This window comes from Chelonoidis abingdonii, chromosome 11 (assembly GCF_003597395.2).
Source record: "Chelonoidis abingdonii isolate Lonesome George chromosome 11, CheloAbing_2.0, whole genome shotgun sequence".
Lineage (NCBI taxonomy): Eukaryota > Metazoa > Chordata > Testudines > Testudinidae > Chelonoidis > Chelonoidis abingdonii.
Window position 1 is genome coordinate 8,001,330 of NC_133779.1, and position 25,334 is coordinate 8,026,663.

Consider the following 25,334-nt stretch of genomic DNA (forward strand, 5'->3'; position numbering starts at 1 on the left):
CCTTGTTCTGTCATCTGGCATCACGGAGAAAAGCCGGGCTCCGTCTTCTTTGGAACCCCCCTTCAGGTAGTTGAAGGCTGCTATCAAATCCCCCCCTCACTCTTCTCTTCTGCAGACTAAATAAGCCCAGTTCCCTCAGCCTCTCCTCGTAAATCACATGCCCCAGCCCCCTAATAATTTTCATTGCCCTCCCCTGGAATCTCCAATCTGTCCACATCCTTTCTGTAGTGGGGGGCTGAAAACTGGACGCAATACTCCAAATGTGGCCTCACCAGTGTGGAATAGAGGGGAATAATCACGTCCCTCAATCTGCTGGCAGTGCTCCTACTAATGCAACTCAATATGCCGTTAGCCTTCTTGGTAACAAGGACACACTGTTGACTCATATCCAGCTTCTTGTCCACTGTAATCCCCAGGTCCTTTTCTGCAGAACTGCCACTTAGCCAGTTGGTCCTCAGTCTGTAGCAGTGCATGGGATTCTTCCGTCCTAAGTGTAGGACTCTGCTTGTCCTTGTTGAACCTCATCAGATTTCTTTTAGCTCAGTCCTCCAATTTGTCTAGGTTACTCTGGACCCTATCCCTACCCTCCAGTTTATCTATGACTCCCTCGCAGTTTAGCGCAATGCGCAAGCTTGCTGAGGGGTGCAATCCATCCCATCATCCAGATCATTAATGAAGTTGAACAAAACCAGCCCCAGGACAGACCCCTGGGGCATTCCACTTGATACCAGCTGCCAACTAGGCATCGAGCCGTTGATCACTACCTGTTGAGTCAGATGATTTAGCCAGCTTTCTAGCCGCTTTATACTCCAATCCATATTTTTAAAACTTTCTGGCAAAAGTTGTGGGAGACTGTATCAAAAGCTTTGCTGAAGTCTAGATATATCATGTCCACCTCTTTCCCCATATGCACAGAGCCCGTTATCTCATCATAGGAGACAATCAGGTTGGTCAGGCATGACTTGCCCTTGGTGAATCCATGTTGACTGTTCCTGATCACCTTCCTCTCCTTGAAGATTTGCTCCATAATTTTTCCTGGGACTGAAGTGAGACTGATGAGTCTGTAGTTCCAAAGATTCTCCTTTTTCCCTTTTATAAAGATGGGCACTATATCTGCTTTTTTCCAGTTGTCTGGGACCTCCCCTGATCACCATGAGTTTTCAAAGATAATGGCTATTATCAGCCAACTCCCTCAGCACCCTTGGATGCATTAGGTCCGGTCATGGACTTGTGCATGTCCAGCTGTTCTTTCACTTTTCATGTTTCTAGATCTAACTTTTAGAAATAATTTATTTTATTACTACTTTTCTTTGAGGACCTAGGTTTTTTTTAATGTCTACATATTGTATGTACATTCCTTGCAAATAGGTCTTAGCATACTTTGGGTGCTAGTGTTAAATTGCTTATATGACTGACTTTGACACTTACTACCTGTTTTCCCCTCCAGTGAACTTTGTGAATTTCAGAATAGGATTTTATGCTCTGAAGTGTAATAGAAATCAACTTATTTCTGTTTATTTTAATGGTGTTTCTAGCATCCTCATGACTATAGTAAATGGACTGTGTTTGGCTAGAAAGGCAAGTGAAAATCAATGTATGTGGTGGTAAGGGAACAACCAAAAGAAAATGCTGTATTTTGATATCTTTTTTTTTTTAAAGAGCCAGTGGACTATATATTAAATCTTGAGGTTAAGTGTTACACTACTAGATTTGTGTGCCCTGTGTTGAACTGGGAAACCAGGGATCATGGTGTAGTTTTTAGATTCACTTTTGATTCCACATCCAGCCCGCGGGACCGTCTTGCCTGGCCCTTGAGCTCCTGGCTGGGAAGCCTAGTCTCCAGCTCCTCCCCCTTGCCCCGCCGCCATGCGGGCCGCGCTCTGGCTTGCCACTCCCACTGGGCAGCATGGGGAGCACAGCTGGCTCTGGCCAGGTGTTGCAGCTGCGAGCTCCTACTGCTGGTAAGGGGTGGGGAGCGGGGGGGTTGGGTAAGGGAGTGGGGGGTTTTGGGGGCAGTCGGAGGAGGGGGTGGTTGGATGGGGTGGAGGTTGTGGAGTGGCAGTCAGGGGATGGGGATCAGGGAGGATTGGGAGTAGGAGTCCTGGGGGCCTGTCAGGGGGCGGGGGATGTGGATAGGGGTCAGGAGGGTAGTCGGGGACAGGGAGCGGGGGGGTTGGATAAAGGGGTCGAAAATCCATAGCCATGGCAGTCTCTGTTTCGTCAGGTATGTCGTCCTCTCTATCCAGGTTGCTGCCCTGTTGGAGGACAACAGCTGTCAGCCAAGCTTTCGCATCAGTTTCATCTGAACTGGTACTGGCTGGAAATCACATAGACTAGTCATGGGCAAGTGTGGAACTGCAGGGCGGTGTGTTGCTTCAGGAGGGCCGCATCGCTTGTAGGAAGTGTTCATTGGCCTCTGCACTGGGTCGAAACCATGTTCAGCGTGTTGCAACAGCGTATTCCATGCAGCCGCGACCGTTGGCTCCAGCAGTTCTGAAGGGGGGTATGGAGCTGGGTGATGGTTCCAGGAGCTATAGACAACCAACACATGTAAATGGTTGCGCTATCAGGCTATGGCAAACCATATGACGCAGAGGTGGCATGGTCAGCTCCCAAGCCCCAAGAGCTTTTATGTCGCGTGCTGCCCCACTGGCCCTCTCGTACAAACCTGTTGCACCATAGGACTTGGTGGCACCATGATCTAACATTGGTCAACAGTTCATGTCAATAAACCGCAATAGCGCCGGAGTGGCAGGTTTTTTTTTTTTTTTTTTTTTTTTAATCTGCTCTCAGGAGAAATTCCCTGCAGCTATGTGTGTTTGGATGTGTGGGGGGGGTGTCTTTGTCTAGTAAGTGGCTCTAGTGGGACAAGTGGATCAGACCTGCCATCCAGTCGCCTAACTAGGTGAGAGCTGCCTGGGGAGGTAGTGACAACTTCAGCCATTGCCCAGTGATTAGCACTGGTTTAGTGGTTGGGCCCTACAGCAGTGGTGGTGGGCCGCAAGACCAGTCAGACCGTCACCAAGGGCTACGTTGCCCCCACGACGGAGAGATCAGTTGCACAGAACTCCCTGACGTGTTTCTTCCCTTGGGTGTTTACAGGGACTCCGCGATGTCAGAAGTGCGCGTCAGTTCCGACGGTGAATGGTCGAGCGCTGCAAGCGGCAGAGTCGAGGTGTTTCATAAACAGAAGTGGGAACGTGTGTGATGATGGCCTGGGACTTACAAGAGCTGGAGTGTGTGCAGGCAGCTGGGCTGTGGGACGCGTATCAGCCCAGAGGGGCCGCTGTTGGGCCGGATCGCACCATATTTGGCTTGAATAAATGTTCAACTGCACGGGACAGAAGCTGCCCTCTCCAATTGCGGGGCCGGCCTGTTGGGAGCAATACGACCACGGAGAAGTGCGGTTCGGAGCTGCCTAGGTAACCTTCCATCCATCTCAGTTACGTGGGTGTGCAGGGATGCGGTGGAAGCTTCAGCAACCAGTCTCCTCGTCGGATCCAAGGCTGCGGACTCCATAGCCCGACATGGGGCTAAGGCCTGTCGGCAGGGAGCGGTTCAGGTCACAGTAGTGCGCTTCGTCTATGGTTATCATGTGACCCCACTTTCCCCAAACAGTTTCTTCATGCCTGTTGCTGGCAGAGAGCAGGGCGGGGCTCAGGTAGAGGCCACTTCTTCCGCTCAAATTCAGTGCTGTCCTACTGCCCCACACAGCACTTAGGGCCTGCACTGCAGGCACAGTAGCGTGTGCGACCCCTGTGAGAGACTCCCTGGTCGCGATAGCTTTGATCCCCCTTGCCCCTGCTCGCACAACGGGACGCTGGGGTAACGTATAACCCATTTGTGGATGTGACATGGAATGAAGACTTCAACTACTCGGGATCCCTTTATGAAGTTGGGATCCTATCCCCGCCACTCCAGGTGATTCCATCTCAGCTAATTACCTCTGAACCTGGATATCCCCCACTTGCTGTGACGGAGTGAGGGATCTTCCTCCTTCCTCTCCTACACGGCCCATGGTTTCTGTGCCCGCCTCATACTCTGTCCACCCCACAGGTGGTTACATGGTAGTTGGTGGGGAGTAGGCTTTCACTGTTAAAAAACTTAATTGTGATTAATTTGTGCGATTAAAGATTAATCACGCAGTTAATTGCTCCGTAACAAATACAGAAAGTTGTTTCTTATTTTTGGATGTTTTCTACTGATTCCATTACACTAGAATTTCAAAGTGTTAACTGTGCTCATTATTATTAAGTACAAATTTTACTGAAAAAAAACAACAGAAAACGGTTATTTGTCATTCACTTCGTACAAGCCAAATAGTGTCAGCTCTTCTGAATGTGAGACTTAAAATGGAGTATTTTTACAAATAATACGCCAATCAATAAGGAATACATGTAAAATGTTAGATCTTACCCAATCCCTCAGTCCTATATCTCATTCAGCTAAACCATCAGACAGCAAGTTTATGTTTTACTATTGCAGGAATAACGCGCTGTGCTGCTTCTTGTTTACAATGTTACCTGAAAGTGAGAACAGGCATTCACATGGCACTGTTGTAGCCAGCGTTGCAAAATATATATGTGCCATATGAGGTAAAAATTCCTATGTCCCTTCATGCTTTGACCACTATTCCAGAGGACATATGTCCATGCTGATGATGGGTTCTGCTCGATACCATTCTAAAGCAGTGCAGATTGACAAATGTTTGTTTTCATCATCTGAGTCGGATGCCACCAGCAGAAGATTGATTTTCTTTTTTGGTGGTTCAAGTGCTGTAGTTTCCGCATTGGAGTGTTGCTCTTTTAAGAGTTCTGAAAGCATGGTCCACACCTCATCCATCTCAGATTTTGGAAGGCTCTTCAGATTCTTAACCCTTGGGTCGAGTGCTGTAGCTAGCTTTAGAGATTTCTCATTGGTACCTTCTTTGTGTTTTACGGAACTGCAGTGAAAGTGTTCTTACAACGAACAACATTTGTTGGGTCATAATCAGAGACTACTGTAACATGAAAGATATGGCAGAATGCAGGTAAAATACATAGCAGGAGAAACACAATTTGCCTCACAAGGATTTCAGTTACAAATTAAATGAACGCATTACTTTTTTAAATGAGCATCATAGAATCATAGAATATTAGGTGTGGAAGAGACATCAGCAGGTCATCTAGTTCAATCCTCTGCTCAAAGCAGGACCAACCAAATCATCCCAGCCAAGGCTTTGTCAAGTCTGGCCTTAAAAACCGTTAAGGATGGAGATTCCACCACCTCCCTAGGTAACCCATTCCAGTGCTTCATCAACATGCTTCATCGGCATGGAAGCATGTTGTCTGGAATGGTGGCCAAAGCATGAAGGGGCCTGTAATGGTATTGGGACTCACCACCACAGCACCTCCCACTGGTGACTCCGGGAATTAGCTCAGTCCACTAGAGCGCCCCCTCCCGGTGGTGTCCCATGCGTCGTCTCTCCCAGAGTTTGCTTGTCTTGACCTGTGTTGCTCCCAACTTTGTGGCACCCTCTTCAAGCCACCACCCTCCGGCAGTGCCCCTTAGTCCATCCTCAGCTGGGGGTGGGGAGTCAATTAGCTGTCTCCCTGCACCCCGGACAATGTGGGCAACTGCACCCCAAAGTCATACCCCTCTTGGCAGGGTGTTGGTGCAGCCCTAGATGGCCACTCCCATCAGCCGGGTGTAAGGCAAGGGGGAAGGGGGGACCCAGGCCCGCCCACTACTCTGGGTCCCAACCCAGGGATCCTCTAGTGGCAGCCATCCTGCCCTTCTTCTCGCCCTCCATCTCTCCATGTCCCTGGGCCATTTCTCCTTCGGCTCCTCGCACCAGCTAGGCCCTTCCCCTCAGGGCCTGCAGCCTAGCAGACACCGGGCTGGAGTTCCCTTCTGTTCCCCAGGGCCTGCCCAGCACTGCGCTGTCCTTGGTGCTAGTCTCTCGGTTCTGGAGACAGACCTTCCCCTCTGGGAAGGCCTGGGACAGAATGCCTCTCCTCTCCCTGAGCAGCTTTTTTATAGGGCTGAGCCTGGCCCTGATTGGCTGCCTCCAATCTGGGCCCTGATTGTCTCCCAATAAGTCCTTCTCTGATTGGCTTCCTGCCTACGCATATGCTCTGGCCTGCTGCAGGCTAAATCCTCAGGGAGTAGGGCAGCTGCCCCACGACAGGGCATATGAATATTTAGCATGTGTGGCACATAAATACCTTGCAATGCCACCTGAAAAAGTGCCAAGTGAACGCGACTTCTCACTTTCGGGTGACATTGCAAATAAGAAGCAGGCGGCATTATCTCTCGTATATGTAAACAAACTTGTTTGTCTGAGAGTGGCTGAACAAGAAGTAACTGTGCAGTTATTTAACAAAAAATAATATAATCTACATTTGTAAGTTTCACTTTCACAGTAAAGAGATAGCACTACAGTACATGTATGAGGTGAACTGAAAAATACTATTTCTTTTACCATTTTACAGTGCTAATATTTGTAATCCAAAATAAGTAAAAGCTATTTTATCCAACACTACACCAACTGGAAAGCTCTATAAATCAGCATTTCTGATCTTCATTAAAATGCCAGTTCATAGTCCGGTTGGCACGGGGCCGGCAGGAGGTTGGGGCGCAGAAGGGGGTGCAGAGCAAGGGCTCTGGGAGGGACTTTGAGTGTAGGAGGGGGCTTAGTACATGGGAGGGGGTGCAGGGTGTTGGATTCAGGAGCCACTCACGTCGGATGGCTCAACACAAGTGGTGACCTGTCCCAGGCTCCAGCTACTCCAAAGTGGAGGAGGTGCGTCAGGCTGCTCTGTGTGCTGCCCCCTCCCAGTGCCAGCTGCACAGCTCCCATTGACTGGGAACCATGGCCAATGGGAGCTGCGAGGGCAGTGCCTGCGGGTGGAGGGAGTGCGCCAAGCCCCCTGCTGCACCTCCACCTGGGAAGAGCTGGGACAAGTTGCTGCTTCCAGGGAGCCGCCCGAGGTGAGTGGCCCCAGGATCGGGCACCCCGCACTCCATCCCACACCCCAATTGCCTGCCCCAAGCTCTCTCCTGCACCCGAACTTTCTCCCAAAGCCCATGATACACACCCCTTCCCGCAGCCCAACCCCCAGCTCTGCACTCCGTCCCGCACCCAAACTCCCTTCCTCTCAGTTAACTGGCATTTAATGCCGGATAAAACAACCTTGACTGTAATAATATAAAGGGAGAACTGTACACATTGTATTCTGTGTTGTAATTGAAATCAATATATTTGGAAACAGAGAAAAACATCCAAAACATTTGCTGTATTTCAATTGGTATTCCATTTTTTAACAGTGTGATTAAAACTGTGTTTAATGATGATTAATTTTTTTATCACAATTAATTTTTTGAATTAATTGCGTGAGTTAACTGCAATAAATTGACAGGGAGTGAACCCCTAACAGGCTGTTGCAGAGGCTGTTCAGACCTATCAGTGAGAGGCGCTATGTTCCCAGAATCACTAGTGATCAGATGCACAGGAACCTCCCTGAATGTTTATTCCCTTGGGGTGTTTCCAGCCTCTGGCATCTCCGAAGTGGCTCAGCTCCGACTGGTGAACGGCCCAAGTCGCTGCGCTGGGAGAGTTGAGGTCCTTCACAACCAGCTGTGGGGAACCGTGTGTGATGACAGCTGGGACATAACTCATGCTGGAGTTGTGTGCAGGCAGCTGGGCTGTGGCACGGCGTTATCAGCCCCTGGAAGAGCTCGATTTGGGCAAGGATCAGACCGTATCTGGCTGGATGACATTCACTGCACAGGGACAGAAGCTGCCCTCTCTAATTGCAGGACTCGGGCTTGGGGAGACAATAACTGTAACCATGGAGAAGATGCCGGTGTTGTGTGCTCAGGTAACCTTCATTTACCTCCCTGCATGTTGGTTGCAGTAGAGAGCGCTCTCCTCTCAGTCTCTGCTGACCCTAATTCCTCTGTGTGGTTCTATGGGCCTGTGCTGCAGGGAGCAGTGTGGAGGCTCAGTAGGGGACGCTCATGCTCTCCCCTTGATGAAAGTGCTGGCCCCAATGCCCTAGTGCGGTGCTAGGGGGGCCTGTGCTGCAAGTAGGGGGTGTCAGTAGGGGGCTGTAATGAAGGTAGACTCCCGGCGCAGTGCCTCCTGCTGGTCATCTTGGGAATTAGCTCTTCAGCCTTCGGAGCACCCTCTGTTGGTCAATGTCTCGCTTGCCTCAGACTCCTGTGTCTCTCCCGGACCCCGGTGCCCCATACCCTGGGGTTCTACCCACTGCAGTATCCCCACACACTGGGCCTCCCCTCCCGGGGGAACCCCCACCCTTTACACCCACCTTACCTCAGTGGCTACTGCCAGTCATCATCTAGCCTCCGCTCACTGGGGCAAACCACAGTCTGTAAAAGGTCACTCACCGTTGGCAAGAGGGTTAGACCAGTTACCTCTGCTTAACTCCAGGCTGCAGCCTCTGCAACCCCAGTACCTGTTCTGGCCTTTAAACAGGCCCACAGCTTGGGGATTTGCCAGGCTGGAGCTCCCCAGCTCTGTTCTATTCTGTTCTGTTCTGTTCCCCGAGCTATCAGTCCTTCTCTCTCCAAAGCTGGAGAGAGACTGCCCCAGCTCCTGGCTCACAGCCCTTTTATAGGGCCAGCTGTCACGTAATTGCACGTGGTCCCTGAGGCTGCCTTCCCAATCAGCCTATACTTATTGGCTCTCAGCCCCAGCCCTCCCAAGGGCTGGCTTTTAACCCTTTCAGGGCCAGAGCAGGGTGACTGCCCTGCCTCAGGGGCGCTCTCCATTTGCAGTTGCGCTGGCCCTAATGACTAATGCCAGAAACAGGTAAAACCATGAGCAAAACACCTATCCCAGGGTATGCTGGGAAGTGGCTCTCCTCCACCACGTGTGACTGTCTGTATTGCTGCCCGACAGGCACACTGAGAAGATCAAGCTAAGCTTCTGGCCAGTCCAGGAAGGGGCCCATTAAGCCTAGACCAGGATCTGCGTCCCAGGCTATAAATGGGCCAGTACAGGTTAGGGCTTCTGAAATTCATCAACAAGCCAGTCTCTGTATCCCTGAGTTGTTGCCCCTCTGTGAGGACACAGCTGTCAGCCCAGCTCTGCCATCATTCATCTGAGACTGATACTGGACTGGCAGCACTAGACATGAGTGCAGCAACGGCTGCCAGAAAATGATGTTACCAAGTCAGTTGTGGCAAGTCAGCAGGAACCGCAGGGGCAGGTGTTTGCTTCGGGAGGGGCCCAATCTGCTTGTAGGAAGTGTGCATTGCCTCTGCACTGGTCAGAACCATTGTCAGCCTGGTGCACAGCGGTTTCCTGCCAGGCGTCCCTGCGCTCCAGGCAGTTCTAAGGGGGATGGACTCTGGGTGACGTTTTCAGGGAGCTATGGAGCCAACACATGTAAATTTGATGCTGATGTCAGGCTAAGACAACCACCAATGACTTGGGTGACTGTGTTCAGCTCCCAATCACAAAAGATGCTTTTGCCAGTGTCTGGCCCACAGCACTGCACAGTATCGCACTGGAGCGAATACCAGCACCAGGAGTGAGGGTATAAATCTGCTCCCCAGGAGGTTCCTGCCAGCAGTGCAGGGGGTGATCTTTTTAAGTGCTCTAGTGGGAGCAGTAGGTCAGACTGCCGTCCAGTCTGCCTAACTAAGTGAGAGCTGGCTGGGAGGGGAATGGACAGACACTGCCCAAGTGATTAGGCTGGTCAGTGGTTGGGAGCCCTTGACAGGCAGTGGCTGTGTGCAGAGACCGGTCAGACCAGTCAGCACAAGGTGCTACTGTTCCCCAGCGACAGGAGAGATCAGATGCAAAGGAAACTCCCTGAATGTTTATTCCCTTGGGTGTTTAGAGACGCCGGCATCTCAGAAATGACTCCGCTGCGACTCGTGAACGGTTTGCGTCGCTGCGCTGGGAGAGTCGAGGTGTTTCATAACAAGAAGTGGGGAACCGTGTGTGATGATGGCTGGGACTTACAGGATGCTGGAGTTGTGTGCAGGCAGCTGAGCTGTGGGATGGCGCTATCAGCCCCCATCAGGGCTCACTTTGGGCGAGGATCTGACCATATTTGGCTGAATAATGTCAACTGCACAGGGACAGAAGTTGCCCTCTCCGATTGCAGGGGTCAGCCTTGGGGACAGAATAATTGTACCCATGGAGAAGATGCTGGTGTCGAGTGCTCAGGTAACTTCCATCCATCATGTCACTGTGGGTGGTGCAGGGATTGGGCTGGGAAGCTTTCAGCACAGACCCAGCTCTCCTGTCTGAGTCAACGCTGACCCCAGTGCCCCAGTATGGTGCAAAGGGCCTGTAATGCAGGGAGCCGGTTCGGGGTCACAATAAGTGTTGCTCTTCCCATGGTGTCAGTGCTGACCCCATTTTCCCCACACAGTTCTACAGGCCTCAGCTGCAGGGAACAGGATGAGGGGTCAGTAGGGGGCACTCTCCCCTCGCAGTCAGTACTGAGCCAGTGCCCCAGCACAGCACTTAGGGCCTGCGCTGCAGGGAACAGTGCATGCACCTCTGTGAGAGACCCTCCCCATCACTGATCGCTCTGATTCCCCTGCCCCGCTACAGCACAATGGGGCTCTGTGTAACTGTAGATACCCTTTGTGCGATTTGGGGTCAAATGGAGCCTGCAGATGCTCAGTGGTGCCTTTATGTGGGTTTCCTACCCCTGCCACTCCAGGTAATTTCCATTTCAGCTAATTACCTCTGAACCTGTAATATCCTCCACTGCTGTGACTGGAGACAGGGTTCTTCTTCACTTTTTCTCCTACACAGCCCATGAGTTTCTGTGCCTGATCTCTCAGCTGGCCTGTTCCACCCCAGAAGTGGCTGCATGGCTGTAGTGGGGAGTAGGGCTGTTAAGTGAAAAAAAAAGTATCGTGATTAAGCATGCATATTAATCGTGCCTTTGCATAATAATAGATTACCATTTATTTTAATTTTGGAGGGATGTTTTCTCCATTTTCAAATACATTGAATTCAATTACAATACATAGCAGGAGATACACAATTCTCCCCCAAGGATTTCAGTCACAAATTAAATTAACACATTATCACCATGGTGGCCGAAGCATGAGGGGGCATATGAATGGTTAGCGTATCCAGCATGTAAATAACTTCCAATACTAGCTGCAAAAGTGCCATACGAACGCCTGTTCTAACTTTCTGGGGACATTGTAAATAAGAAGCAGGCAGCATTAAATCCCATTTATGTAAACAAACTTGTTTGTCTTAGCGATTGGCTGAACAAGAAGTAGGAGTGAATGGACATGTAGGCTCTAAGTTTTACATTGTTAAGTGCAGTTATGCAACCAAAAGAAATCTATATTTGTATTTTGCACTTACACGAGAAAGGGATTGCACTCCAGTGCTTTTATGAGATGAATTGAAAAATACAATTTCTTTTATCATGTTTACAGTGCAAATATTTGTAAACCAAAATAATAATATAAAGTGAGCACTGTACACTTTGTATTCTGTGTTGTAATTGAAATCAATATGCTGGAAAATGTAGAAAAACATCCAAAATATTTAATACATTTCAATTGGAATTCTATTGTTTAACCGTGCGATTATGTGACGGGGTCAGGACTCACCACCGCTGGCACCTCCTGCTGGTTGCTCCAGGGATTAGCTCTTGTCAGCTACCGAGCGCGCTCTGTGTGTGGTGTCTCGCCTGTTATCTGCTCTGCTGGTTTGGGAATCACGTTGCTCCCTGCTCAGCAGTGTCTGCTCTAGGACACTGCCCTCTGGCAGTGCCCACTACTCCACTCGCACCCCTTTCCGGGGAAGTGTGTGTGGGGGTTAACAACAGCCTTCAGCTTGCACCTGCTTCAGTGACCAACCACAACCCCCAAGTCTAGCCTCTCACGTCAGAGGCAAGTTTCAGTCTGTCTGCACAGTCCTCCGTGGCCAGGTGCTGTGCAAGGTGGGGACCCAGGCCGACCCGTTACCCTGGGTCCTGACCCAGGGACCCTCTAGTGGCAGCCTCTCTCTGCCCTCCTTCTCTCCCCTCTTGTCCGCCTATCTTCCCTGGGCCACTTCCTCTTTGATCCTGTGCACCTTGTCGACCCTTTTTAGCAGGGGCTGCAGACTGGCAGGTTACCAGGTCGGAGCTCTTCTCTGCTTTCTGGATCCTCCCCAGCACTGCTCTTCTAAAGTGCTACCTCCTTTCCTCAGCAGCCAGTCCTCCCTTGCTAGTCAGGGAGAGACTGCCTTCTCCTTTGCTAGGCAGCCTTTATATAGGACCCAGCCCGACCCTGATTGGCTGCCTCTTCCTTGGCCCTGATTGGCTCTCCACAGGCCTTCAGTGATTGGCTGCTGGTTTGTGCAGCCTCTCTGGTCTGTCTCAGCCCTTTCCCTCATGGAGCGGGGTACCCACCCCACTAAAGATTAAAACTGCGATTAATTTTTTAAATTGTGATTAACTTTTTTGTGTTGATCACGTGAGTTAACTGCGATTAATCGACAGCCCTAGTTTGAAATAAAATGTTTCAGGTATCCCGCACTTTCTGAGAATGACATTTTCCTCGAACCTCCTCTATCCTTTCTGTTTCTGGTGTTGATGCTCACTTACCTCCTCACGGCTGGAGAAACAGGCCCAGCACCAGACACAACCTGTAACTGCCGACAGTGTGTGTGTGGGGGGAAATGAACATCCTAGGTATAAACCAAGCAGCAGCTCGGGGGTGGGGACAGCAGCCATGTGACCCTGCACCCAGATGGATCAAGTATCATAAGATGACTGTGTTAGTCTGTATCCACAAAAACAACAAGGAGTCTGGTGGCACCTTAAAGACTGACAGATTTATTTGGGCATAATTATCTTTAAAGTGCCACCAGACTCCAGATTGATCAGCTACTCTGAGACTGAGTTAACTGTGATTAATTGACAGCCCTAGTGGGGAGTGAACCCCTAACAGGCAGTTGCAGAGGTTATTCAGACCTGTCACTGGGAGGTGCTACTTCCCCTAGCATCACTAGTGATCAGATGCACAAGAACCTCCCTGAGTGTTTATTCCCTTGGGGCTTTGCAGACTCAGGCATTTCAGAAGTGGCTCAGCTCCGATTGGTGAACGGCCCGAGTCTCTGCGCTGGGAGGGTTGAGGTGCTTCACAACCGTCAGTGGGGAACCGTGTGTGATGACAGCTGGGACATAACTGATGCTGGAGTCGTGTGCAGGCAGCTGGACTGTGGGACAGCACTATCAGCCCCAGGTGGAGCTCGATCTGGGCCAGGATCAGACCGTATCTGGCTGGATGATGTTCACTGCACAGGGACAGAAGCTGCCCTCTCCGATTGCAGGGCTCGGCCTTGGGGAGAGAATAACTGTAACCATAGAGAAGATGTCGGTGTTGTGTGCTCAGGTAACTTGCATCCATCATGTCACTGTGGGTGGTGCAGGGATCAGGCTGGGAAGCTTTTAGCAGAGACCCAGCTCTTCTGTCTGAGTCAGCGCTGACCCCATTTCCCCCATAGTTCTCCATGCCTGTGCTGCAGGGAGCAGGATGGGTGTTCAGTAGGGGGTGCTCTCCCCTCGCAGTCAGTGCTGGCCCCAGTGCCCCAGCACAGCACTTAGGGCCTGCTCTGCAGGGAGCAGTATGTACGCCTCAGTGAGAGACCCTCCACATCTCTGATTGCTCTGATCCCCCTGCCTCACTACAGCACAATGGGGCGCTGGGTAACGAAGATCCCATTTGTGGGATTTAGGGTCGAATGGAGCCTGCAGCTGCTCAAGGGCAGTAGAAACCTGGGACCCCTTTATGAAGTGTGGGGCTCCTATCCCCGTCACTCCAGGTGATTTCCAACTCAGCTAATTACTCCTGAACCTGTAATATCCCCCACTGCTGTGACTGGAGACAGGGTTCTTCCTCACTTCCTCTACTACACTCGTGAGTTTCTGTGCCTGATTTCTCAGCTGCCCTGTTCCACTCCAGAGGTGACTGCATGTCAGTGGTGGGGAATAAACAGGCAGTTGCAGAGGCTGTTCAGACCTCTCAATGAGAGCCGCCACATTCCCCAGGGTCACTAGTGATCAGATGCACAGGAATCTCCCTGAGTGTTTATTCCTTTCGGGCATTTGCAGACTCAGACATTCCAGAGTTGACTTCGCTCCGACTGGTGAACGGTCCAAGTCGCTGTGCTGGGAGGGTCGAGGTGCTTCACAACCAGCTCTGGGGAACTGTGTGTGATGACGGCTGGGACATAACTGATGCTGGAGTCGTGTGCAGGCAGCTGGGCTGTGGGACCGTGTTATCAGCCCCAGGTGGAGCTCGATTTGGGCGAGGGTCAGACCGAATCTGGCTGGATGACGTTCACTGCACAGGGACAGAAGCTGCCCTCTCCAGTTGCAGGACTCGGCCTTGGGGAGAGAATAACTGTCACCACGGGGAAGATGCCGGCGTTGTGTGCTCAGGTAACCCTCCATGATGTTACTGTGGCTGGCGCAGGGATTGGACTGGGAATCTTTCAGCACACACCTAGCTCTCCTGTCTGAGCCAGCGCTGATCCTAGTGCCCCAAAATGGTGCTCTTCCCATGGTGTTGGTGCCGATCTCATATCCCCTGCACGCTTCTATGTGCCTGAGCTGCAGGGAGTGGCATGGAGGTTCAGTAGGGGGCACGCTACCCTCGCAGTCAGTGCGGATCCCAATAGTCCAGTGTGGTGCTAACGTCATGTGCTGCAGGGAGCAGCTCAGGGATCACCATGAGAGCTGGATGTCAGTGGTGGTGATTCAGCCCGGGACAGGCAGTTGCTGTGTGTGGAACCCATTCAGATCCCTCAGTGGAAGGCGCTATGTTCCGCAGCATCTCTAGCAACCAGAGGCACAGGAACCTCCCTGAGTGTTTATTCCCTTGGGTGTTTGAAGGCTCAGGCATCTCAGAAGTGTCTTTGCTTCAGCTAGTGAATGGCCACAATTGCTGCGCTGGGAGAGCTGAGGTGTTTCATAACCAGTAGTGGGTTACTGGGTGTGATGGCAGCTGGGACTTACACGATTCTTGAGTTGTGTTCTTGGCTGTGGGACGGCGTTATCAGTGCCACATGGGGCTTAGTTTGGACAAGGATCTGACCATCCCTGGCTGGCTGATGTTAACTGCAGAGGGGCAGAAGCTGCTGTCTCCAAGGGCAGGGCTAGGCCTTGAGGAGACCATAACTACAATTATGCAGAAGATGCCAGTGTTGTGTGCTCAGGTAACTCCAACCTCCATTACACTGTTGATGCTGCAGAGACCCCGTTGATAAGCTCAACAGAGCATGCTTTCCTGTCTAAAGCCTGATCTACACTAGGGGGCGAGGTCGATGTAAGATACGCAACTTCAGCTACAGGAATAGTGTAGCTGAAGTTGATGTATCTTATTTCGACTTACCTCCCGTCCTCGTGGCACGGGATTAAAGTCCATGGCTCCCCCTGTCAACTGCACTACCGCTACTTGTCCTGATGGAGTTCCAGAGTCAACGGAGCACATTCGGGGATCGATCTATCACGTCTAGATGAAACGTGATAGATCGATCCCCGATAAACTGATTGCTACCCGCCGATCCGGCAGGTAGTGTAGACATACCCTAAGTTAGTGCTGACCCCAGCACCTCACCACTGTGCTATGGGTCTCTACTGCAGAGAGGGGTATGTGTGCTATGGTGAGAGGCCTTCATCTCTGCTTGATTGTTCTAGTTTTTAGAAAATTGATAAGGGAAGCAAAGGGACACAATAAGAACTCTATGGCCAGCAAAGTTAATGGCAACAAGAGAGAGTTTTTAAATTATATTAAGATCCAAAAGTATCCTGACAATGATATCGGTCCATGCTTAGATGGAAATGATCGAAATATCAATAATAATGCAGGAAGAGCAGAAGTGTTCAATAAATATTTCTGTTTTGTATTTGGGAAAAACAGATCATATAGTCTCACCCTATGGTGATGATAACACTCTGTTCATTCCTCCAGTGTATCAGGAGGATGTTAAACAAAAGCTACAGAAGTTAAATCCTTTAAAATCAGCAGATCCAGATAACTTGCATCCAAGGATTTTAAAGCAGCCGTGTAAGGAGCATGCTGGACTGTTAATGTTGATTTTCAATAACTCTTGGAGCGCTAGGAAAGTCCTAGCAGCCTGGAAGAAAGCTAATGCTGTGCCAATTTTTAAAAAGTGACATCGATCTCAGGCAAGGCAATGGGGCGACTGATATGGGAGTCGATCAATAAAGAATTAAAGGAGGGTAATGTATTTGAACATGGGTTTATAGAAATTATTTACAATTATTTTTGCGTCTGTTGACCACTTTTTAATCCATTGGATCTGGGCTATGTTGGTTCTGTACAGTGTTAATGTTTCTTATCAGAATGTCTAACTTCTTAAAGAGTCTAAGTATGTGCAACCTTCTGGCAGGTGGAGCCGGCAGCAAGGGTCAGGATCCATACAAAACAAAACAAAACAGAACCAGCTCAAGCCCCCACTGACTGGGGAAAATTAACCACCACCCTGTGCACCTCGCAAAGGCAATATTTGCCAACTTGCAAGCACTGACTCTGCCTATAGCAAAGAAAATATCTAATAAAAAGGCAAAAGGAACTTGCGTTAATTTGGGAAAACACCATAACCACCATTTGCAGGCATATGACCACAAGCAAATACCCACCCCAGAGTATGTTGGGCAAGTGTCCTTTGCCTCATTCAGATTGTGCTTACGTATAGTACATAAATACTGTTATATTTACCCACCTAACCTGTAATCCTGCTTCTTCCCAAAGGCAAAACAGGAATATTCATCTCCCATGTCTGCCTTTTCTACATCCTTACTAACAATTTTACTGTCCCTGCCATGCATCGGATCTAGGCCATTGCTAGGATTTCTGTTTGTTCCCGATACATTACAAATACTACTTTTCACTGTCGTTACGCCTTTTTGATCTGAGCTGTTAGCTAATTTTCAGGGTCAAGTGGATTGTTTCTGTTCAAAGGAGAGATTGAAGATTCTGTAGCTAAGCGGGCAGACGTGATCCTGCGATGTATAAGTGGGGGAATATCAAGTAAGGAGGGAGACAGTTATTGACATTGCTGGATTCTGCAACGCAGTCCTGGTTATTTACAAAGCCTGTACAAAGTCCTGTCTCACTGAACACCGCCGAAATCAAACAAAAGGAGAGAGTTTCGTTTTCCTCACAGTTCAAAGCTCTCTTTCAGCCCACCCTGACCCCAAAGCTCTTAGCATTTTTCAGAAGGTCACATGATCACGATTCTCTGGCTGTGTCTGGCTTCTTTGCTCCTTCTCTGAATCATTCTCTGTAACTTAAGACTAAGAATAAGAGTTCTGCATCAGCCCCATCTGTTGGTATTTGCTGTCTGCACTGATCGCTAGAGCTTTCCCTCCCCACTGCCAGTTAAAATGAGAATTTAAAACAATAACTTCCTAGGAACCGAGGTACTCTGCCATCCACACAGGTTTCCTTGTCACTCTGCATGCTCATGTCCTATATTCACTCATGGAGACATCAGTCGTAGTTAGATCTAGATTATCAGTGAGTTCAGGGTTCATGCCCTCTCGGTGAGGCCTATCTGTTGTGGACAGGCTGTCTGTAGAAGATGGCAATGTGCTGAGGTAAGCTGCATGCACTTGCTTTTGGTATCAACAAGGATAAGTTGTTTAGCTTTTAATGACCATGTAAAGCCCCTCCAAAAAGGAGTAAGTTTGGGATTCTTTTCCAGGATGCTTTTTCCAGTCATGCAGCTGCTGCTGCAGCTTCTGTCCTTCCTGCGTGGGCATTTCATTCTCCTCTCTCCTGACATCTCGTGTCTGGCACGCTCCCTTCCGGCTCATCTTTTTCCTCCACCTGCTGGAATGCTGTCCTCAGGCACTGAGATACGGCCAGGGTTACACTACACAATTACTTTGGTATAATTATGTTGCTCAGGGCTGTGAAAAATCCGCACCCCTGAGTGACGTAGTTATACCGACCTCAACTCCCCATGTAGAAAGTGCTATGCTGGCAGGAGAGCGTGTCCCGTGGACACAGCTCCTCACCTCCATTTGAAATATCTCAAGGTCCACAAATGAAAAAAGTTTGAAACCCCCTGGCTTAGAGCATCTTCATCAGAAGGGTTATGGCAGGAGCTGTGCTGATGCAAATTTATAGTGTCACCTGCCCTAAGACTGCAGTGTATCTCTGACCTGTACAGGTGCAGGGGGCCTGGCCAGGTCTTGCTGCTGAACATCAAGTCACTGGGAAGCCTGGTGGGAAGTAGCCCAGGGCGGACTAGCTATATTCCTGTGGGAAGTTGGTGTATTTCGGTTGGAGCCCTGCTGACTCAGTGGCGGAGTGCTCCAGCACTGTTAGGGCCCTGGGCTGGGACCCAGTGGAGCATGGTGGGCACAGGTCCCCCTACTCCAGCCACCCCTTACCCTCAGGTGGTGGCCCATTGGCTCTGGCCGCAAAGCCTAACCCCCCTCCCCGTGAATAAGGGCAACTCTGTTGACTCTGGCCTTTGGGCCACACAGCCCTGAGGGAAAGGGCACCCGTATCAATCCTTACCATTAGCTTTTCTACTCTTGAGAATGAGGGCAGCCGAATTGACTCTGACCACTAGGCTGTACAGTCCTGGAGGCAAAGGCAATTATATCAGCTTTAGCCATTTGGCCTCTGCTGAGACAGAGGGCGGCTCAGAGGATGGGGTGCACTCACAGGCTATAAGTACCTGTATACGAACAAACTGTCCAGCTGAGAAGGGTATAGTACGATCCAATGGTGAGAGTTTAAGCTGTACAAATTCAGACAAATAAGGCGTCCATTTGTAATGGTGAGAGTAATTAAGCACTGGAACAATTTTCCAAGCATCACTGGCAATTTTTGACTCAAGATTGGACTTTTTTCTAAACCATCTGCTCTAGGAATTGTTTCAGGGCAGTTCAGTCTTGTGACATTAGAAAATTGGCAACCCTGCCCCCTTGCCATGGCTCAATGGGAACAGTGTTCCCTACGCTTTCCAAGCCCGATTCTGCTGAGTGCTCACTAACTGTAAAGCAAGTCAGGCTCCCCCACTGCCGTGTGCACACTCTGGTCTTCCTAAATGAGGAGCGTGGCCTGACTGTTGCATTAGTCATAGTGGGTCCTTGAGGGGTGTTTCTGGGAAGAGGAGGAATTGATTACACAAGTCAAGTGTTTCTTTGGTGCGATCTGGTTTATTTACAAAGTCCTGTTTTCCTGAGCACAGTAGAAACAGCAACAGCTGGCAGTTCCCTTGCTTTCAATTTCCAGAGCCTGCCTCTCCAGCCAGTCCTGTGTCTCAAGGCGCTGCATTCCCTGTGTCGCTAGAGATCAGATGCACAGGAACCTCCCTGAGTGTTTATTCCCTTGGGTGTTTGCAGGCTCAAGCATCTCAGAAGTGGCTCCGCTCCGACTGGTGAATGGCCCTAGTCGCTGCACTGGGAGAGTCGAGGTGCTTCACAACCTGAAGTGGGGAACCGTGTGTGATGGCAGCTGGGACTTGTCCGAGGCTGAAGTCGTGTGCAGGCAGCTGGGCTGTGGGACGGCGTTATCAGCACCACATGGGGCTTACTTTGGACAAGGATCTGACCATGTGTGGCTGGATGAGGTTCAGTGCACAGGGGCAGAAGCTGCCCTCACCGAATGCAGGGCTAAGCCTTGGGGAGAGCATGGCTGTAACCCCGGAGAAGATGCCGGTGTTGTGTGCTCAGGTAACAAACAGGGTGGTAGGAGCCTGTGCTGCTGGAAGTGGGGTGGGGGCTCTGCAGAGGTTCAGCCTAGTTGTGTTGGTGTGTGTGTGCATTTCGGGTTTTGTGTGTGGCTGTCTCTGTACCTGTTTCTGGCAGTGTCAGGATTCCCTCCCTGCTCTGAACTCTGGGCTACAGATGTGGGGACCCACGTGAAAGACCCCCTAAGCTTATATTCTACCAGCTTAGGTTAAAAACTTCCCCATGGCACAAATTCCTTTCCTTGTCGTTGGACAGTATTGCTGCCACCACCAAGTGATTTAACCAAAAATTCAGGGACGGGTCACCTGGAATCCCTGTTCCCCCAAAATATCCCCCCAAGCCCCTTCACTCCTTTTCCTGGGGAGGCTTGAAAATGATATACCGTGTAAACACAGAGCAGACCCTTTATCTTTAGAACACTAAAATCAATCAGGTTCTTAAAAGAAGAATTTTATTATAAAGAAAGAAGTAAAAGAATCACACCTACAAAATCAGAATGGAAGGTAACTTTACAGGGTAATAAAAGGATTTAAAACACAGAGGACTCCCCACTGGACTCAGCTTCACAGTTACAAAAACAGAAATAAAACTACCTCGTAGCATAGGGAATATTCACAAGCTAAAACAAAAGATAACCTAATGCATTTCCTTGCCTTACTTACAGTTTTTGTAATCTGTGATTAGCCATGGCCAGAGGGCAACATGAGAGTGTGAGCAGGGGGCCTTATTCCCTGCCAAGGGAGGAAGGTTTGCTTTAGATTAACTAGAACACTGTAGCCATTTAGAGCACCTGACTCCAGTTAGAGCACTGACTTCAGTCATGTGATAAAAACCCCTGCTTCAGCAGCAGTCAGTGTGGGAGTTGAAGGAGGAAGGTTTGATTGGAGCAGAGTGCAGGTTGGAGAGAGAAGAGAAGAGAAGAGAAGAGAAGAAGAGAGAAGAGAAGAGAAGAGAGAGAGAGTTGAGTTGAGTTGAGTTGAGTTGAGTTGAGTTGAGTTGAGTTGAGTTGAGTTGAGTTGAGTTGAGTTGAGTTGAGTTGAGTTGAGTTGAGTTTGGAGGAGTGCTGCGGTGGATTGTGAAGTCCAGAAGAAACCCTAGGTAAGGGGCACCAGGCTTGTGTAGAAGGGAGGCAAGAAACCCTTCGCAAGCTGAAGGGTAGGAGAGGGAAGTAACCCAGGGAAAAGAACCGCTAGTTCAAGTGGTTCACCACAACCCTCAGGGCCCCTGGGTTGGAACCTGGAGTAGAGAGTGGGCCCAGGTCCCTCCCTCTCCACTCCCCTCCTCCAAGGACACTAGTGGAGTAATTAAGAACCAGTTCAGAGGGAAGCAATAGTGCCCTGAACCTACCCCAGAGAAGAGAAAGCATGAGACCCAGCAGAACAGTACCGGCAATTTGCCACAAATCTTAGATGGTTCATTTCAGGTAGGTTTTCAGATGTTGTACCTGCGTGGTCTCTCTCTCCATCTGGAGAGGGAACAAACAAGAGAGCACAAACAACCCCCCACCCCATTTGAAAGTATCTTCTTTACTTATTGGTCCTTCTGGTCGGGTGCCAACAAGGTTATTTGAGCTTCTTAACCCCTTACAGGTGAAGTGATTCAGTATAGCTGCCCAGGAGGAATTTTATGCTACTCTTTCCTTTATATTTATGACAGGCAGTGTTTGTGCAGGTGTGTGTGTGAAGGGGTGCACACGGGACAGTCTATGAATATTTGCATACATATGCGGCAGTGCGTGTGCATGTGGCAGTGTGTGTGTTTGAGGCAATGTGTGGGTGTGCACAAGGACGTATGGGGGTTGTGCATGTGTGTGTCTGCTTTTGTGGCATTGCTTGTAGGGGGGTGCAGTGTGTGTGTGTTTGTGAGTGTGTGCACACACAGGGGTGGGGTGATATAAAAATGGCTCCTCTCTGCTCTGTGCAGAACTCCCTATCCCCCCACATGCGGTGCTGTGTATCCGGGCACCTGGCGGGTGGGAACAGCCTCTCATGCCCTGTGCTTTGTATTTCAGATCAGGGCCAGCTGAGGTTGCGGCTGACGAGTGGCCCAAGCCCCTGCTCCGGGCGAGTGGAGGTGCTGATTAACAACACCTGGGGTGCTGTGTGTGATGCCGGCTGGGGCCTGCTGGAGGCGGGGGTGGTGTGCAAGCAGCTGGGCTGTGGCACGGCATTGTCAGCCCCAGGGCTTGCTCAGTTCGGCCACGGGGCTGGCGACGTCTGGCTGGAGGGCATGAGCTGCTCGGGCCAGGAGTCTCTCATCAGCGAGTGTCAGCTGAGCCGGCTGGGTCCCAGGCTGTGTGGCCGTGGCTCCGAGGCCAGCGTGGTGTGTGCCGGGCAGGCCGGTGAGTGACCAGCGTCGTAGCCATGCCCATGTTCCTGCATTCAGGGTGGGTGGGAGTGACACCCTGGTTGTCCCAGCAGTTCCCACAGCCTTGCTCAGCCTGAAGTACCACTCCTGGGTCTCTGAGCAGCCTTCTCCACCACGGGGCTCCCTCTCCTGTCAGCCCTGGCTCCGTTGCTGGAGGCTGTTACCCCTGCAGGCAAATCCAGAACACAGATCTAGGGGGCAGAGAGCCTGTGGGGTCTGGAGTCAGCTCTGTGTGGGACTGTGGGATGGGGCAGGGAGGTGACCTCAGGTGAGGCTGTGGAGTGGGTGTCAGAGTTGGCCCCATAGGGGCTGTGGGGCAGAGGAGGGAGTCAGCCATGGGCAGTGGTGGATTATCCAATGGGCCTTCTGAGGCCCGTGCCCAGGGGCCCCAGCCAATTGGGGGCCCCAGAAAAATGGGTGCCCCACCCCCAGCAGAAATCCGCCGGGCAACAGAAGCCCAGAACCCTAGCAGAAGCACCAGGTGAGAGGGGCGGGGAAAGCCCCCGTGCCCTGAGTTCAATCCCCGGCAGAATCCACCATGGTAGGCGGGTGGAATGGGGGAAGCTCCAGCTTGGGTGACCAGGTGTTCAATTGTTGACCGGAACATCTGGTCGAAAAGGGATCCTGGTGGCTACGGTCAGCACTGCTAACCGGGCCATTGACTGTCCGGTTGGCGTTGCTGTGCAGCAGGGCTGGCAGGTTCGTTGCGGCTTCCGGGAAGCAGCTGGCATGTCCCCTCTCCAGCTCCTGCACATAGGGCAGCCAGGGGGCTCCACACGCTACCCCTGCCCCAAGCACTGCCTCTGCAGCCCCCATTGTCCAGGAACCAAGGGCAATGGGAGCTGCAGGGCTGGTGCCTGTGGACCGAGCAGCATGCAGAGCCTCCTGGCCACACCTCCGTGCAGGAGATGGAGCGGGGACATGCCGCTGCTTTTGGGAGCAGCTTGAGGAAAGTGCCACCCATAGCCTGCACCCTGACCTCCTCCCAGGCCCCAACCCACTGCCCCAGCCCCAGTCCTGATCCCCTTCCTGGCCTCCGAACTGCTCAATCCCAGCCTAGAGCACCCTTCTAAACCTCAAACCCCTCATCACCTAGAACCCCTAGCTGCACCCTAAATCCCTCATCCCTGGCCACATCAGAGTCTGCACCCTCAGCAAGAGCCTGTACCCCTCCTCCCCAGCACCCCAGCCCCCTGAGCAAGCCCGGTGAAAATGAGTGAGTGAGGGTGGGGAGAGCGAGCGATGGAAGGGGGAAGGGTAGAATGAGCAGGGGCGGGGCCCCAGAGAAGGGGCGGGACATGGGCAGGGCCTCAGAGGAGGAGCGGGGCAGGGGGCAGGCCAAGGTTGTTCAATTTTGTGGGAGTAGGAAGTTGGCAACCGCTGCGGCCCCAGGACTGGAGGAGTGCTCGCTCCCCACTGCAGCCCTGGGACTGTGGCAGGGAGGGACAGAGCTTCTCCGGCCTTGGGGCTGCAGTGCAGGAGGGGGCAGTGAGGAGCAAATGGATTGTGAAATGCATTGTGGGACTGCAGTGGGGGTGGAATGGGTCAGGACTGTGGGTGGAACATGGGCAGAACTGGAGGGGATGGGGCCCTGGGGGGGTTGCAGGCCGAAGAGGTAGGGAGGGTCCCCCACTTGCTCTGGCCCAGGTTGCCAGGAAACATTAATCTGCCTCTGGCTCTGTGTGTGTGTGTATGTGTGTGAGGGGGGTGCTGTGGGGTAGGGTTACCATATTTCCCATAGGGAAAAAGGAACACCACATGGGACTAGCCCAAGCCCTCCTGCCCCACACTGTGCAGGGCTGGTCCAAGCCACTCACCTGAGTCCTGCCTTCCCCCTCATGCCAGGCTGGGGCTGGCGTTGCTACTCACTTGAGCCCTGCCTGCCCCACACCCGACCCCTGCCTCTCCCCCTGCACGGAGCTGGCATTGCCACCTGCCCCCCAAACGTTCCTCTGCACCCTACTTTTTGATAAATGCCCTGTTTGCTGAAAAGATCGGAACTGCTAGGACAGGGCTTAAAACAGGGACCGTCCTGGCCAAAACAGGATGTATAGTCACCCTACGGTGCGCGGGACAGAGTCGGGCCCTGGGGGGTTATGGGGCAGGGGAGGGAGTCAGCCTTGGCAAGGGGCTGTGGGTGGGGAGGGAGTCGGTCTCAGGGGTTGTCGGGCAGAGATGGGCAGAGCTCATTGTCTGGCTCTCTCCACAGGTCCTGGGCTACTTTGCTCTGTGCTCCTCGGCCTGGGTGCCCTCGTGGTGCTGATCTGTGGTGTCCTGCTCTGCTGGAGGATGTGTCGGGACAGAGCTGCTGGGAACCCCCCGGGTAAGAGCCCTGGATCCCCACAGGGGAGGGGAAGTAGGGGCTGAGACAAGGGCTGCCCTGCTGTTCTGATCCAAGAATCCGGCCCCAGCTGCAGCCCAGTATGTCCTGAGTTGCCTCCCTGCATGGGGACCTTCTGCTCTCACAGCTGCTGGGGTTTCTGCTCTAACTGCCATGCACAGGCCCACTGTCCCGGCCTGCGGGTGCCCCGTCCCTACAGCCCTGCCCTGGCATTGGGGTCCCATTAACAAGGCACCCTGGCATGCTGAGTGGGTGGGGGCTGGGGGTGGCTAGGGTTGCCAGGTGTCCATTTTTTGACTGGAACTCCTGGTCGAAAAGGGACCCTGGTGGCTCCAGTCAGTACTGCTGACCAGGCCATTAAAAGTCCGATTGATGACGCAGCAGGGCTAAGGCAGGCTCCTTTCCTGCCCTGGATCTGTGCAGCTCCCCGGAAGTGGCCGCATGTCCCTGCAACCCCTAGTCGCAGGGGTGATCAGGGAAGCTCTGCATGCTGCCCCTGCCCCCAGCACTGGCTCTGCAGCTCTCATTGGCCAGGAACCAAGATCTATGGGACATGCCACCTGCTTCCAGGATCAGTGTGGAACCAGGACAGGCAAGGAGCCTGCCTTAAGCCCGCTGCGCTGCCAACTGGGAGCTGCCTGGTTGGAGCCCACACCCTGAACCCCCTGCCCCAGGTCAAAAACCCCTCCTGCATCCTGCTTCCCAGAGCCCGCACCCACACCCCAACTCCTTGCACCAGGTCGCAACCCCCTCCTGCACCTTAACTCCCTCTCAGAGTCCACACCCCAACCCTTCCCCAGGTCAAAACCCTTAAAACTCTCTCCCGCGCCCACACTCACACCCCAACTCCTTGCCCCAGGTCGCAATACCCTCCTGCGCCTTAACTCCCTCCTAGACCCCGCACCTCA

The 25,334-nt window shown here is 51.8% G+C and overlaps 2 protein-coding genes across 2 annotated transcripts in view; one reads left to right on the forward strand and one right to left on the reverse strand.

The window, feature by feature from the left end:
- The window catches only part of LOC116835240 (scavenger receptor cysteine-rich domain-containing protein DMBT1-like), a 633,172-nt gene that overhangs the window by 447,421 nt on the left and 160,417 nt on the right, over positions 1 to 25,334 (reverse strand). The gene's annotated exons all lie outside the window — the stretch shown is intronic.
- Positions 1 to 25,334, forward strand: part of LOC116835294 (scavenger receptor cysteine-rich type 1 protein M160-like) — a 225,170-nt gene that overhangs the window by 195,766 nt on the left and 4,070 nt on the right. Inside the window, 9 exon segments of the mRNA XM_075071406.1 lie at positions 7,533 to 7,862; positions 9,854 to 10,183; positions 13,045 to 13,374; positions 14,094 to 14,423; positions 14,877 to 15,014; positions 15,017 to 15,199; positions 19,371 to 19,700; positions 21,730 to 22,059; positions 24,295 to 24,408. Coding sequence (XP_074927507.1) covers positions 7,533 to 7,862; positions 9,854 to 10,183; positions 13,045 to 13,374; positions 14,094 to 14,423; positions 14,877 to 15,014; positions 15,017 to 15,199; positions 19,371 to 19,700; positions 21,730 to 22,059; positions 24,295 to 24,408 — 2,415 coding nt within the window.